Genomic DNA, 14,099 nt, shown 5'->3' with positions numbered 1-14,099 from the left:
GATGAAATGCAAGTCAAATGTATTGATTTATTTGAATGATCAGGAGGTGCGGGCAGAATGGTGAATGAGTTGTGGTTTCCCTCAGTTTTTTTCAGTTCTTTGTCTTCTTTGTAAAGTCTCTGCTCATATTTACATAAAACAAAAGAAATATTATCGAGCCTGACCGATTCAACGATTAATCGTTATTGACTGGAGTTCTGCCGATTAAACACAGTTATAATCATTTCTCATGACCCCGTAAATGATGTTTAGTGTCAGAGCGACATGTGGGATTTTGAAGTCATCACTTCCAGCAAAACTAAATAGCAAAAGTGAAGTAAATGATATTTTGTCATATGGGCTGCATCATTTTTCCCCAATAACAACGATGACCTGCATCTAAAGATAAATTCATCAGCTGATGCTTTCTTGCACGTTTTTTTTTTTTTGCCACTTGAATGTGTGTTTTATGGATTAGAAAAAGCTAATTCATTCTTGAAATATTTTTGAAATTATTCAGACGTCATTTTGATCAAATCGATACTAGCCAGGCCTCAATCTAAACTATGGCTTTCCTTTCACAGTTATTAAGGATTAAAAAATGCTTTGTTATAAACCGACGGTGTAAAAGCCTATAAGCAATACACTGAGAAGCTGTACATTGACAATTTGACCTTAAAAACACAACGTCCTGTCACCTCAAGTTCAGTTGTCTTACTCCAGAGAACTCGGAAGGTAAGCTCTGATGAATTTCCACCATCTCGAACACAGTCAGCTGGGATAGGATCCTGCTCACCCGTGACCATAATGAGGGCAGCCGTAAAAAAAAAATAAAAATAAAAATCTCCATCCCGAATAGATGACGGGAAAACGTCCCATCTTAGCACCACACAAACAAATGAGCGTCACTTCCTGTCTGCGATGCATTGTCCAATCACGAGCTCAAGTCAGCATGTCACTTCTTGTGGAACAGGTAAATGGGCTGTTTCTGACCTGGAAACAAACTTCAAATCAGTGTGTGCTTGTGCCAGTGTGTGTGTGTGTGTGTGAGTGTGAGTGTTCCTGTGTGTGCTCGGGTACCGTTGTGTGTGAGGAGCCTATAGGAGCTGAAGCCGACATTGTCCATCAAGTAGGAAGTGAAGTGCTCTGGTCTCAATTTTAAACTCCTGTAGCGATGGTATGTGGTTGCCTAGGAGACAACACCAGTCCCGGTCAATCAAGCCATACAGTGAAATTCAATTAGTGTGTATGTGTGTAGTACTACCGAGGCTTTCTTGCTGCGGCCGTAGCGTCGCCACGGCTGCGGCTCGAGGATAAACAATCCGTCTGGCGACAGGCTCTGATAGGCTCGTCGGAAGAGTCGGACCACGCCTTCATCGCCGGCTTGCAGTTGCACCCACTTAGTCACGCACATACACATGATAATGTCATACTGGCCCTTCCCGGGCCACACCTCCTGTTCTGACACGTAGTCCCCCTGTGGTAGGAGTCACAAATAGGCGTAAACTTCTGAAGAGGTCACAAACAGGAAGTGGCGCCCAACACTCACCTGGATGAAGGAGATGTTGTTGGGAAACCTGCCTGAGGATGGGGGAGTGGCGTGGAGGAGAGGGGGTGCGGCCAGAGGACCGCGACTCACCCTCAGAGACAGCGGGAAGGCCATGAGACGCACAGCTTCCTCCTCCTTGAGCGCCTCTTGCCTCTTCTCCTCCTTTTTGGCTGCCTCTCTACTTGGGGAGGCCGAACACCTTCTCTTCTGCTCCTCCTCCACCAGGTCATGTGACAGGAAGTGCCTGATGTTCTGCTTGGCAGCATGCACGAGTCGCCCATCCAGCTCCACCCCCAGGATGTGCGCGGGGTTGAAGGCGCGGGCCACGGTGAGTGTCAGGTGACCGGCGCCGCAGCCCACGTCCAGCACCTTCTTGTCTCGGAACCAATCGGCTTGGAGCAAGCGCAGCCGCGTGTCCTCAGCCGGCCCCACGCGGCCCTCCCACCCGTTGCCGTAGAAACCGTGGTAGCCATAGAAGCGGCAATGGTTGCCATACTGGTAGCGGTGTTTGTCCTTCTTCTCCGGGGGCTTGCGTATGCACCTGCAGAGCAACAGGCGCGTGGACCAGCAGACGATTAAAACCTTGTCAAAGTTGAAAACATTTCACATCAGAAATTTACAGAGTCGAAGGTTGGCTCTTAATAGGGAAACTAAATATAGTGGGCAGAAATTAATTGATCCAAAAAAATATCCAATACTTGACAAAGTTCTACTTGCAAATAAATCTGTTGAAATGTTTTGCAATTTTATTTCATTTGTCCTCTTCTACAAAATCACCAGAAAAATTCACCAAAAATTCTCCACCAACCACATTCTGATGTTTGCAATCTGATGTTTGTAACCAGGGCACTCACCTGTTGGGCCCGAGCCCTCCTCCCAGCGGTGTGTGGAACTGGCTCGCCTCTATCGTGTCGGCGACGCCACGCGTCGACCTTGCCGAGGTGGTCCGCCGTCGACCCCTCTGCCGCCGTTCACCGGATTTGCGTGTGGCGGCCGGAGGAGGGTGGGAGTGTCTCCTGGGAAGGATCGGGGGTGGGGCAATGTCCTCTCGACAGGTGATGGCCGTGTTGAGTTCACAAGGAAGAGGAGACACTGCTGCGCTGCCTTCTCTGGACAATACTGGAACTGCCACAACAAAACTTCACCATGTACATGTGTTTTGTTTTGTAGTAAGTATCAACAGTGAAAATGAGCAATAGAGACCGCATTGAAAACATGTTTTTTCTTATGTAGTTAGTTTTTCCACTCCCATGCTGTACTGTATGCATGCCAGTGTGTCTCACCAGTTATTCCATCTGTGGAGGGAAAGATGGGACGGGTCGCTGCCTCCCTATCACTGCAATGATGGTTCCTGTGTCTCCTCCGGGACTTGATGGGGGAGAACAGGACGCCTTCCGCCTTGCCACCTGGTTTTCCCTCTCCCTTCAAATTCAAAGGGTCAGTGATGTCTCGAGGAACCAGTATGTCCACAGGCTCCGTGCTACGGGACGGCAGTGGTGAACACTTTGGAGTAGTTTGATTGGTGGCCCTGATGGTGAGTCAGACACATGGATGTTACTGGTAAAGTACAAAATGGATATATAGTGCAATGGTGGTTAAGTACCCAAGAACAAATATGTCATTACTGCACTTGTACAAAAAAAATCATATAATGTCCCGAAATAAACTGCTTTAATTGGCGCAAGTGTGTGTGACTTTCAGCGTAGCCTTTTTTCTCCTCCGGCTCTCGGCTCTTCCTCACCTGTTGACGTCTTCGTCCAACAGCGAGTTAAGGTTGAGCGGGTCAAAGATGTTGCCGCCCAACAGGAAGTGAGTAGGCAGCAGGGACTCCACATGACTCTCACTGCGGGCACGGCGACGGCGCTTGGCCGGACCCTTGAAGGCGACACCCACGGAGTAGCGCTTCCTCGGGAGGCGCTGAACGGGCGCAGCCAGCGTGCTTTGACCGCTGCCGTTTGTCGGAGCTCGGGGTTGATGGCCGATGGAGATCTTTTCGGACTTGTCCACCGACATCATCATCCAGCTCTTTTAGCTCCTTGCTGGAGAACAGCTAGACAAAGTAATGAGAAGTTGAACAGTTCGGCATCTGCATTCTAGTTCTCAAGTTAAATTCCTTTGCAAAGATTGTTGATTTTTAGTGTAAGTCCAATATTCTGAAATCTTAGTGAGTAATGCACACTTGCAAAGGCCTTTTTGTTTGTTTTCTGATTTAAATTCCTGTTAAATTCCTTTGCAAAGATTGTTGATTTTTAGTGTAAGCCCAATATTCCTAAATCAATTCCTGCACACTTGCAAAGGCTTTTTGGTTTGTTTTCAGATTTTTTTTACTGTATAACTTATATAAATAAAAGTTAAAATTCAGTTCCCACTGTCATAACAGTGGACACCTACTATACTAAATATTTGTGAAGCTTTGCATGTCTCCACACACCCCTGTTTACAACCTTTGCCTTCTGTATGCAACATGCTGTCAGAAAAAAATGTCTGCTAGTTGCAAGTACAAAGATCTATTATTTTTAAGGGGGGGAACTTACTTGGTCTGAAGACTTGCCTTCTCCAGCGTGTTGTTGCCAAAAGACCCTCGCGTCCACTCCAAGTGTGTGACAGGCAAAAATAGAAAAGTGCCTTTTTCTTAGTCCCGCCTACCGGAAGCTGAATGCTCCAATCACAGACCAAGCCCGGCGGACAGTTAGCTTCTCACTAGCAGTTTAAAGGAAGTGGCTAGCACGGTGCTAACTCCACTCCGCCGCGAAGCACAACGAGTACAAACATTGTATACCGTGCGTTTGGAGTCTACGTTCTTGTCCAATGTACCTCGACGAGACGACATAGCTAGCATGAGCGCTCGCGACCTGTTTGGCATCGTCTCTTGTACTGGTGAGACGGCCTGTATTAATTGACACCAGTCCGAGCAGGGGGGGAAACGCCAGCACGACTGATTGACGACAGTAATGACCAATCACAAAACAGACTGTCTGTCCGTCTCCCAAACGCACCAGTCAGAGGGAAAGGATGTCCCTAGCGACGCCTGACTAAAAACAATCAATGTGAAGGGTGGGCCAAAAGTAGCTGAGCAATTCTTAAATTAAATTAAGGAAGTAAGCAAAGACGGAAAGAAACAAGTGTATATGAAAGTAAGGCAAGAAAGATGGGTAAATGGAAACAAGGATGCTATGAAAGGAAGGATTGTCAGGAGGAAGGATAGAAAGTATTGAGGAGGGATGCAAGGAAAGGAACAAGGATGTATGAATAGAGCAGAGCACCTTTATTTGAATGAATCACAAAAGAAAAATGACGAAGGAAGGATAAGATGAAGTAGGAGAAGTCTCATACTATTATAAATATTATACATATTTTGCATTGTTAAATAAAAGACCCAAAGTTCACAAGTGTCGCACCACTTTAATGCTTGACTCAAACATCCAGCCGCCTCCATCGGAACCCGCAAAATGAGAAACGTGTCAAGTGGTGCGTGGGTTGTAATATGGCAGAGCTCTGATGAAAGCATCCAGTCGTGTGCTGAAGAGATCACTGTCCAACGTGTTACCCAGGACACACGTTGGGTTCTTGACTATGTTCTCCACGTACAGCTGAAACACACACACGTGGGCGCACACGTCATTCACGTGGACGTGCTGGAGTGGATTTGTGTGGCGCGTTTACTGACGTTGCTATAGATGTGCTGCAGCGCATCTCGGGCATTGCTCACGGACAGATCGGTGTTCATGACAAACTTGAGTCCACTGGGCGTTTCATAGTAGTGAAGACGATAGCGGCTGGTCTGAAAGGACTGGAAGCCCTCCTTCCTGAAAAGGGGCTAAGGAACATGAGCGTGACGCAGACAATCCGACTGACAGACAGAAGGGCTGTGCTGTAACATTCATGTCCACGTTGTTCAATTTTTCAGCTGGAACTTTACCCCTATAAGGACAAATACCTTGGGAAATTAAATGGGTGACAAACGGACTGACAGACTGACCATGTAGTCCAAAGGATACGAGTCCAAAGGAGACATTTTACTGACGAAGGAGCGGATAGAAAACAGCATGCCGTACATCAGCTTGTACTCCTGCAGGCAAAGCAGTCACTTTACTTTTTTTTTTTTTAACTCCATCTTGAAAACAGGATTTGATTTGTCAAACTCAAATCCCTTGTATCACAGTCAACTTGGAATGATTAGAAATGCCATGAATTTATTCTACACCCAAGATTGGGACCATCTCTTAGTACCGTATTTTCCGCATCATGAAGCGCTTCGGGTTGAAGGATACGGACTCAATTCTGGGGGCTTTTCTGTACTTCATCCACACATAGGACCGCATTATAGGGCGCATGCATGCCATGACTTACGGTAAAAAAAAAAAAAAGTCACGGGAGCAAGACGGAGCGGAAAATACGGTACTATAGAAAAACCATGGTGTTAGCAATTAAATAGATTGCAAATAATTGAATTACATGATTTCATGCTTTAAGTCAATGAACATTGTAGTATTTCTTATGGTGTGCACGCTTTGCCCACCAGGGGGCAGTATAATAATACAAACGATACATAATATAAGCTGCTGTACTTCATTTTTGGCAGCACATAAAGAAAATATCCCTGTATGTTCTGTCTGCATGTAATGGAATGCATGGAATATGTTCAAACTTAGTTTACAGTTTACAACTACCGCGATATTGCTGCTTTTACAATTTAGAAAAAGTCGTACATTGGACAACTCGTAAGATGAAAACAAATAGTTCCACTGTACCTCCTCCTTTGAGATACCAGCTTGCTTTTTTCGGTTCCACTCGTTGTAATATAGGCACTTTCCATTTCGGTCGAATATGTACAGGTTATGGACTGTCATCTGAAACACACACCACAAAATAATGATGAGTAGAACACCATTCTATCAAATGTTCATTTCAAATACATTGTCTATGGTGCTTTCACTTTTCAGGGGTGTGTAGGTAAACTGCAGCCGAGCAAGCAAATGTTTTTTCTTTGTTTGTTTGTTTTTTAAGTGGGAGAAGAAGCCCCCAAACAAGCACAGGGGTAACATGCAAGATGCAATTCGAACCTACCACCCGAGTGAAACAGACGTGTAAACCACTTATTCACCGTGCATCTGCCACCGACTTCCCAGGTGTACACTCGAAATCTAGTGATTTAAACGGCCAATTCCCCCATTAGTGCGGGCTCGTCGTGGCAGTATTGTTAGAATACAATGGCTTGAAATGTAACAGTGAAACGAAGTGATCAAAAGAAAACCAGGGCGAACATTCAAGAAATGTAATCTGTATTTACCCTGTTTTCATGTTTCGCGTGGGACCTCAAACGCAGAGGAACCTGTTCATATGCCTGATTAAAATATCGGCTGCTTATAGCCTTTAAAAAAGAATATATTTTGAAAAAGCGAAGTTTAATCACCTAAACTATCTAATGAAACATATGTATGTGCGACGTTGGGAAACTAAGATGTATAAATTATTTTACATGAGTGGTGGACGTGGGCGACGTCAACGGGCAACTATACCGGAGTCCTGTTTGAGGCAATATGATGTTGCCTTTGCGATGTAAAAATTTGTAAGACGAAACGACCGTTGGGTTTTACCCCATCACTGCGGGAGGATATGATACGAAACATGCTTAGTGAGACTCTATCTCAGTCACGTTGGTACGAACGTCAGAGTTGTCGCTCTACTAGTGTCCAGCAGGTGGCGGCAGATCATTGTCGACCTAAGCAGCGTTCACACAAGAAGCATAAACGGACGGCCTAGTGACGTCATTGACCCGTTTATGAACCTAACAAGACAGCCTGATAAACTAACCGAGTTGCAGGCGCAAACGAAAGATTCTGGGTGCGATTCCAACCTTTGCATTAAAGTGAATTGAAGACTCTAAATTGCCCATGAGTGTCGATAGTACGTGGCCTGTGATTGAGTAGTGGTGATCAGTCACAGATGTACACAAAGTCAACTGTAATTGGCTCCAAATGACTTGAGGACAAGCAACAAAAAATGGATGGTTGGAAGGCTTAAGCAAAATTGACCTGATTCACCTATGTGTATCAAGAGTTTGGATAATAGAGGCTGTTTTTTCTGCACTAATCTCCTTAAAGTTGTTTATCACTTGAGGTAAAAATGTGCCCCATTAAGGAAAAACGGTATAGAAATCTGATTGATGGCCTGAGCAAAAGTGACCCATGGTTTAGCTCATGTGTCGAGAAATATTTTGAGAGGTTAAAATCGCAATGAATGCACCTGAAAGACTCTCAAAACAGGAAAAACCAAATCATGTGTCCTCCATTCAAGGTCATCATGGATTGTGAGCTAGTCTGGCCTTACCGGGGTCAGACGCCACAGCTGTAACCACATATGATGGGGAGAGGGGGTAAGGATTAGGATGATCAAATCAAAAAGTGGGCAAGTGTCCACGTGTGCCATCTGTACACAGGCCCTAGTATTTTGGCATTTTTTTTTTTTTTTTATTATTAATCAGGATATGTGAACCGTGATAGGTCGGATTAGTGCAAAGGCTTAGTATAAAATCATGCGAACCCGCGGGTGGATAAAGGTGGACGGACGGACAACCAGGTAGTGAAATGTACTAGTTTGTCACTAGCGTTTGCATCGTTAGTTACAGCATTGTCAGCTCATGTTGCTTTTTAGCATTTATATAATGTCGGTCGATGGTTGCTAGCGACGTGACGAAAGAGTCCAGTAGAAGTCAGGTATGCGCTAACGAAGCTAACTTCAGAAACTAACATTACGTGAAAGTTAGCATCAAAGCTAAGTTTAGAAGCTAACCTTGATAGTTAACATTAGAGGTCAAGTTAGAAGGTAGTTTCGGAATCTAACATTGGATGGTAACTTTAGAGCAATGTAACACTGAGGAAGCTAACATTAAGGCTAACTTTCAAAGGAACAAAGATTTGGAATGTAAATTTCAAAGGAACTTTGGAAGTTACATTCCAACTCTTAGTCTGGAAGCTAACTGCAGAAACTAATTTTGAAGCTCATTTCAGTCACCAATGTTAGCGGTAATGTTAGCGCTCCTTTTCCAGCCATGTTTGCAAGCCGGGCCCCAGCCACGGTGGGAAAAGGCGCCAAGTTTTCTGTGGAAGAGCTGTATGGTTTCACTAAGAAGCCCAAGGTTGCCAGAGGACATTGTGGCAAAGCGGACAAAGCAGACAGCAGGAAGGATGTGAAGGAGAAAGAAGAATCGATGCTGGCGTCTCACATTCTGGAGGCGGCCAAGAAGGTGATGGAGAGGCGGCGGCTGGAAATCTACATGAGGGAGTGTGACGTCACCATGGAGGACAGCGACATGCCCTACAGGTGAGTGAACATGCCCACAGCACCTCCACTTCGGTCTGTTGGCTGTCATGGCCACAAATCATTTTAATCAACTATTCCCCTGAAATGATGAACTAAAGAGTTATTCAAATCAAGTTGTATTTTTTGCTTCTTTTCTGAGATTCACTCAATTTCTTCCGATGCCAAAGACACAATGTTAACATTGTTTGGTCTTTTTCCAGATATCTTGGAAAAACTGGACTCAGAGTGTCCTGTTTGGGACTCGGTGAATACACACACACACACACACACACACACACACACACACACACGCACACACATACACTGACTTCTATGCTTATTTCTCTTCACAGGAACGTGGGTCACGTTTGGCTCTCAGATCTCAGATGAGGTGTGGGTGCGAGCATTTTTTGTGATAACGTCACAAACGTTCTCCTTGAACGTGTGCGTGCGTGTGTGTGTGTGTGTGTGTGTGTGTGCGTGCGTAGATGGCAGACAGTCTAATGACGTTGGCATACGACAATGGCATCAACTTGTTTGACACGGCTGAGATCTACGCCTCTGGCAGGTACATTGCACACCAGGTGTGTGTGTGTGTCTGGGATGGAATCATGCAACCATGTGTGTATTCCAGGGCTGAGACAACTTTGGGAAATATACTCGAGAAGAAAAGCTGGAGGTATAGTGAGCATAATTATGAAGAAATGACATACGTGTCCTCCTTGTTGTTGATGCTGTGATTGTTGTTGTTGTTGTTGTTGTTGAACAGGCGGTCCAGCTATGTGGTGACCACAAAAATCTACTGGGGAGGACAGTGAGTATGATAGACGGCCCCACACAGCCACTAGACAAACTCAGATGTTGACTTTACATTGCATTTTGCAGGGCCGAGACAGAGCGGGGGCTGTCGCGGAAACACATCATTGAAGGTAGAAGCACAAGCACACACCTAAGAGACAAACACAAGCTTTGAAGAATTGAAAGCGACACAGCAGAAGTTAAATATGTGTGTTTTTGTGTGTTTAAGGACTGCGCGGTTCTCTAGCCAGGCTGAAGCTGGACTATGTCGACATCGTCTTTGCCAACAGAAACGACGTCAACTCGCCCATGGAGGGTTCGGTAGCGCACTTGACAGCTAATGCTATGATGCTAACACTAGCACACTAACACAGATCTGTGACGTATGTCTACGCAGAGGTGGTGCGAGCTATGACATTTGTGATCAACCAGGGCATGGCCATGTACTGGGGCACCTCACGCTGGAATGCGATGGAGATCATGGTAAACTCCATCTGGACCTTGAAACCTTTGTGTGCTACAAGGATGTCTTGTGTGTGTGCGGTCTTACAGGAAGCGTACTCCATCGCTCGACAGTTTAATCTAATTCCTCCGGTGTGTGAGCAGGCCGAGTATCACTACTTCCAGCGAGACAAAGTGGAACTACACTTGCCAGAACTCTACCACAAGATTGGTACCAAAACACACACGCCTACAGAGACCCACACGCACCCAGCTAATGTGACGTATTTTAGGAGTCGGGGCCATGACTTGGTCACCTTTAGCCTGCGGAATGCTCACAGGAAAATACAACGGTGGCATTCCTCAACGCTCTAGAGCGGCCATGAAGGTGCGCATACAAAACAACCATCATCACAATGATTTATCAGTATTATCGTCTCAAACAGGCGTCTGTTGCCATGGTGAGCATTCGAGCACGTGCATGTGCAGGGTCACGGGTGGCTCAAAGAGCGTCTCTGCAGTGACGAGGGCAAGCAGCAGTTGAGTAAAGTCAAGGAGCTCTACCTGCTGGCGGACAGGCTCGAGTGCACCCCCGCTCAGCTTGCAATCGGTACAAGCGCACATGGAGAGGCACACGCAAATAAACAGCACATAAGTGCGACGTAGTAAAAGTCCAACTTTGTGTGTGACAGCCTGGTGTCTGCGCAGTGACGGCGTCAGTTCAGTTCTACTGGGCGTCTCCAACACAGAGCAGCTGATGGAGAATCTCAGCTCCATCCAGGTAACCCGCGGCCAAAACAAGCAAGCAATCAGACGCCGGCCGCATCACCGAGGGCCAAGTAATCACACTCGGAGCGATTCCCTCGCTTACAGGTCATGTCCCTGCTGACTCCAGCCCTCATCGCAGAGATGGACGAGTTGCTAGGCAACAAGCCCCGGAAGCCTAAAAAGGAGGCAAAGATCTAAGAAGCAGTGTTTAAAGTGACCCCGATGTCAATTAACAACATTTCCCATTTGACAAATAAAATCAATGAGTTTATGTTATTGTCGAATGAACTTTTGTACAAACTCCCCAGACAGTACACACAAGGACAGGGGACTCACACACACGAACGCGGGTAACTTTTGTAAGTTCTACGTATGTTCGTTGTTACACTTTCTCCAACTATCCGCAAGATGGGAGCATCGCATTGTATTTAGAACGTGCCACTTAAGAGTTTTATTTTTACCAACGGTACCTTTTCAATTATGTTACAATGAAATAATAACTCATCGTGTTTTCTAGGCTTCACGAACCGGTTTCCCCATTGACGACTCAGGGTTTTGCTCGAACATGAACGAGCAGCGCCCCTCGCGTTCTCAACCAATGAGCGTCGACATGGAACGTTAACAACTCACTTTACAAACGAAAAGAAAAATCCCAAACAGATTAAAACAAAAGATTTGAATTTAACTTCTGTGGCTGTTTCTGCCTATATCACCGAGCTTCGATTCGAACTAAACGTTCACGTGTTTTTTCTCGTTGACGTCAGTGATCCGTTCTTATTTCCGAGCTACACTGAAGGTAACTGCATGTTCGGAGATATTATGGTAAGGCTACTGATTGGTCCGCTGCCCGAACAAGCGTTCGGAAGCATTCGGCTACAACTGCTGATTGGCCCGTCGCATCATGTGACCCGCCGTGCCTCTTCAGTGTCACCTTGGCCCCGGCTGCTGCAGGTGACTGTCCGGCCCACAGGCAGGCACAAAGACAGGAAGGGAGTCGGGAATCGGAATCGGAGCGGCCCAACCATGACGTCTCCGAAGAGCAAGACGTCTCCGAAGGCCATCAAGTTCCTCTTCGGAGGCTTGGCCGGGTAAGCGGCACCGCTTGCTGACCAGATTAGCCTGCTAACAGCTAGCAACCGGGCTCTTTAGCCAGCTAGCAGTCTCCAGTCCCAGTTTATCGATTATCTTTGAACTCTCCGTGTCTGACTGATAGTTTTTTCAACCCAAACCCATCTTTATGGGCAATAAAGAGCGACCTGTACATTAGTTACTTTATCTGCAAGAACCCTCAATAATGTTGGGAAAAAAACAAAAACAAGTCCAGCTATGTTGGAAATGGTTCAGCCGGTTTTGAGAAAACTGCTGAAACAAAGCCAACTTTTATGAACGCCAGATTAACTGTGTGTGTTTTTTTGTGCTTGTGTGTGCCTGTCCCTGCGCGCGTGCATGTTTGTCTGTGTGGTATATAGGATGGGCGCGACAGTGTTCGTGCAGCCCTTGGACCTAGTGAAGAACCGCATGCAGCTGAGTGGTCAGGGCACCAAGGCTCGAGAATATAAAACCAGCTTCCACGCACTCGCCTCCATCTTGAAGAATGAGGGCATCAGTGGCATCTACACTGGGTAGGCCGCCATGACCTTTCGCCCTCCTGTCTAGTGGCTTAATGCCCACTGCACGTGTGTCCGTCTCAGTCTGTCTGCAGGTTTGCTACGCCAAGCCACCTACACCACCACCCGTCTTGGCATCTATACCATCTTGTTCGAGAAGATGACCTCGGCCGATGGTCGCCCGCCAAACTTCTTCCTCAAGGTGTCCAACTTCTCCCTCACCTCCCACCAAATAAAGCTACTCTTATGCTAACCTGTGCACCCCCTGCAGGCGCTGATCGGGATGACAGCTGGCGCAACAGGGGCGTTCGTGGGCACGCCGGCCGAAGTGGCTCTCATCCGGATGACGGCCGACGGCCGGTGAGGGTCACGCCATCACACCACCGCCACTACTACCTCTTGTGTACATCCCTACGATGTCATCATATGTCACTAGTTCTTCATATGGGACCACTACATCATTGACGCGTGACTAAATCATACTTCCCGACTCCATCATTCACATGTCACAGCAACACTTGGGATGGAGTGTGATTGCGCAATTGTGGCATTCTCTCAAATGACATCATGCGTGCAGACTTCCCGCTGACCAGCGACGAGGGTACACCAACGTGTTTAACGCCCTGGCTCGGATCATGCGTGAAGAGGGCGTCACTACGCTGTGGAGGGTGAGCGCCTTACATGCTTGCAACATTTGTCTTCATGTTCTGGCTCACTAGAGTCAATTTTATTTTTTTTTAAAGGGGTGCATTCCCACCATGGCTCGGGCGGTGGTGGTCAACGCCGCCCAGCTGGCATCTTACTCACAGTCCAAACAGGCGCTGCTAGACTCGGGTAAAGTCACAAACGTGCACACAAACTAACATTCATCCACTCACTTGCCTCTTGTGCCCTTTAGGCTACTTTGGTGATGACATCCTGTGTCATTTCTGCGCCAGTATGATCAGTGGCCTGGTCACCACGGCGGCGTCCATGCCTGTCGACATAGTGAAGACAAGGTGAGGGAGACCCCCGGTGGTCGCTGGACTGAGCCGCGCCTCTCACTGCCGCCCTGATTGTCTTTTATAGGATTCAGAATATGAGGATGATTGATGGCAAACCCGAGTACAAAAACGGACTGGTGAGTCTGCGCGGCAAGATGATCCACTAAACATTCCAAAACTTTTCTCAAATGGTGAAACAAACCCAGGTGTGAGCTCTGGTGTGCTCTGACCTGTAGGAGGTGCTGGTGCGCGTGGTGGGCAAGGAGGGCTTCTTCTCATTGTGGAAAGGCTTCACGCCGTACTACGCTCGCCTCGGACCGCACACCGTGCTCACCTTCATCTTCCTGGAGCAGATGAACCGCCTGTACAAGACCCACGTGCTAGACCGCTAGCACACATGGACAGAGACAGACGCACACATGCGCACACACACTCACAAGTGTTATAATTCTATTCTTTTTGTAAAAAGAAAGGAACATATGAGGATTTAGGTCATGGATTAGAGCTTTCTGTCACTTACAAGAGTGACCATGGTCACAGATGCTGAATATGATAAGCAGGGACCCATTAAAAACTTTGGGACAGTTGGTTGGACTTGGTTGGTGTCGCAAACACAGAACCATACACACATACAGAGACACATGCCAACAGACAGGGACGCACAAAAACAGA

The 14,099-nt window shown here is 46.7% G+C and overlaps 4 protein-coding genes and 1 long non-coding RNA gene across 9 annotated transcripts; 2 read left to right on the top strand and 3 right to left on the bottom strand.

The window, feature by feature from the left end:
- Positions 1 to 7: 7 nt before the first annotated feature.
- mepceb (methylphosphate capping enzyme b) lies at positions 8 to 4,479 on the bottom strand. The gene is made up of 8 exons (XM_088391323.1): positions 4,063 to 4,479; positions 3,270 to 3,578; positions 2,812 to 3,056; positions 2,383 to 2,653; positions 1,529 to 2,069; positions 1,244 to 1,456; positions 1,060 to 1,168; positions 8 to 972 (listed from the first exon to the last, which is right to left on the bottom strand). The coding sequence occupies exons 2-8, from the start codon at positions 3,545 to 3,547 to the stop codon at positions 935 to 937; spliced, it is 1,695 nt and encodes a 564-aa protein (XP_088247449.1). The 5' UTR covers positions 3,548 to 3,578; positions 4,063 to 4,479; the 3' UTR covers positions 8 to 934.
- A 431-nt stretch (positions 4,480 to 4,910) lies between these two features.
- On the bottom strand, positions 4,911 to 6,968 carry trappc1 (trafficking protein particle complex subunit 1). 3 transcript variants are annotated; one of them, XM_088391391.1, is made up of 5 exons: positions 6,819 to 6,968; positions 6,280 to 6,378; positions 5,527 to 5,597; positions 5,196 to 5,334; positions 4,911 to 5,118 (listed from the first exon to the last, which is right to left on the bottom strand). In XM_088391391.1, exons 2-5 carry the CDS (start codon positions 6,376 to 6,378, stop codon positions 4,990 to 4,992), a joined length of 438 nt encoding a protein of 145 aa, XP_088247517.1. In that variant the 5' UTR covers positions 6,819 to 6,968; the 3' UTR covers positions 4,911 to 4,989. The 3 variants fall into 3 exon arrangements, with proteins under 3 accessions (XP_088247517.1, XP_088247512.1, XP_088247527.1); XM_088391386.1 differs by lacking the exon at positions 6,819 to 6,968 and adding an exon at positions 6,596 to 6,812; XM_088391401.1 differs by lacking the exon at positions 6,819 to 6,968 and adding an exon at positions 6,633 to 6,812.
- Positions 6,969 to 7,694: 726 nt separating this feature from the next.
- Positions 7,695 to 11,108, top strand: LOC148403587 (voltage-gated potassium channel subunit beta-2-like). 2 transcript variants are annotated; one of them, XM_088391344.1, is made up of 15 exons: positions 7,704 to 7,904; positions 8,578 to 8,851; positions 9,052 to 9,095; positions 9,184 to 9,221; positions 9,319 to 9,398; positions 9,465 to 9,509; positions 9,600 to 9,644; positions 9,716 to 9,759; positions 9,858 to 9,944; positions 10,026 to 10,111; positions 10,181 to 10,301; positions 10,363 to 10,457; positions 10,559 to 10,679; positions 10,762 to 10,850; positions 10,943 to 11,108. In XM_088391344.1, exons 1-15 carry the CDS (start codon positions 7,889 to 7,891, stop codon positions 11,033 to 11,035), a joined length of 1,278 nt encoding a protein of 425 aa, XP_088247470.1. In that variant the 5' UTR covers positions 7,704 to 7,888; the 3' UTR covers positions 11,036 to 11,108. The 2 variants fall into 2 exon arrangements, with proteins under 2 accessions (XP_088247460.1, XP_088247470.1); XM_088391334.1 differs by having other exon boundaries at positions 7,695 to 7,904; positions 10,026 to 10,301.
- Positions 9,187 to 10,849, bottom strand: LOC148403588 (uncharacterized). 2 transcript variants are annotated; one of them, XR_015861590.1, is made up of 2 exons: positions 9,702 to 10,849; positions 9,187 to 9,632 (listed from the first exon to the last, which is right to left on the bottom strand). It is a non-coding gene; the product is annotated as an uncharacterized LOC148403588 (long non-coding RNA). The 2 variants fall into 2 exon arrangements; XR_015861593.1 differs by having other exon boundaries at positions 9,187 to 9,629.
- A 633-nt stretch (positions 11,109 to 11,741) lies between the features above and the next one.
- On the top strand, positions 11,742 to 14,014 carry slc25a11 (solute carrier family 25 member 11). Its single transcript, XM_088391374.1, has 9 exons — positions 11,742 to 11,925; positions 12,307 to 12,459; positions 12,529 to 12,646; positions 12,716 to 12,804; positions 13,022 to 13,112; positions 13,188 to 13,278; positions 13,343 to 13,442; positions 13,513 to 13,564; positions 13,664 to 14,014. Exons 1-9 carry the CDS (start codon positions 11,861 to 11,863, stop codon positions 13,817 to 13,819), a joined length of 915 nt encoding a protein of 304 aa, XP_088247500.1. The 5' UTR covers positions 11,742 to 11,860; the 3' UTR covers positions 13,820 to 14,014.
- Positions 14,015 to 14,099: the final 85 nt, after the last annotated feature.

Source organism: Syngnathus floridae, chromosome 1 (assembly GCF_059516105.1).
Source record: "Syngnathus floridae isolate MCC-2025c chromosome 1, RoL_Sflo_1.0, whole genome shotgun sequence".
In the NCBI taxonomy this organism is placed as follows: Eukaryota; Metazoa; Chordata; class Actinopteri; order Syngnathiformes; family Syngnathidae; genus Syngnathus; species Syngnathus floridae.
This window is presented reverse-complemented; position numbering and strand designations above follow the sequence as displayed.

Coding starts and splice junctions, on each gene's coding strand:
- slc25a11 (XM_088391374.1), top strand. CDS start 11,861: ATGACGTCTCCGAAGAGCAAGACGTCTCCGAAGGCCATCAAGTTCCTC. Junction 12,805..13,021: donor CGGATGACGGCCGACGGCCG/GTGAGGGTCACG, acceptor TCATGCGTGCAG/ACTTCCCGCTGACCAGCGAC. Junction 13,443..13,512: donor GTCGACATAGTGAAGACAAG/GTGAGGGAGACC, acceptor TGTCTTTTATAG/GATTCAGAATATGAGGATGA.
- LOC148403587 (XM_088391334.1), top strand. Junction 9,510..9,599: donor CTCGAGAAGAAAAGCTGGAG/GTATAGTGAGCA, acceptor GTTGTTGAACAG/GCGGTCCAGCTATGTGGTGA. Junction 10,302..10,362: donor AGAACTCTACCACAAGATTG/GTACCAAAACAC, acceptor GACGTATTTTAG/GAGTCGGGGCCATGACTTGG.
- mepceb (XM_088391323.1), bottom strand. CDS start 3,547: ATGATGATGTCGGTGGACAAGTCCGAAAAGATCTCCATCGGCCATCAA. Junction 2,654..2,811: donor CTCCACAGATGGAATAACTG/GTGAGACACACT, acceptor TTGTTGTGGCAG/TTCCAGTATTGTCCAGAGAA. Junction 2,070..2,382: donor GGAGGGCTCGGGCCCAACAG/GTGAGTGCCCTG, acceptor GTTGCTCTGCAG/GTGCATACGCAAGCCCCCGG.
- trappc1 (XM_088391391.1), bottom strand. CDS start 6,378: ATGACAGTCCATAACCTGTACATATTCGACCGAAATGGAAAGTGCCTA. Junction 5,598..6,279: donor CTGGTATCTCAAAGGAGGAG/GTACAGTGGAAC, acceptor CTTTGCCTGCAG/GAGTACAAGCTGATGTACGG. Junction 5,119..5,195: donor TGCAGCACATCTATAGCAAC/GTCAGTAAACGC, acceptor TGTGTGTTTCAG/CTGTACGTGGAGAACATAGT.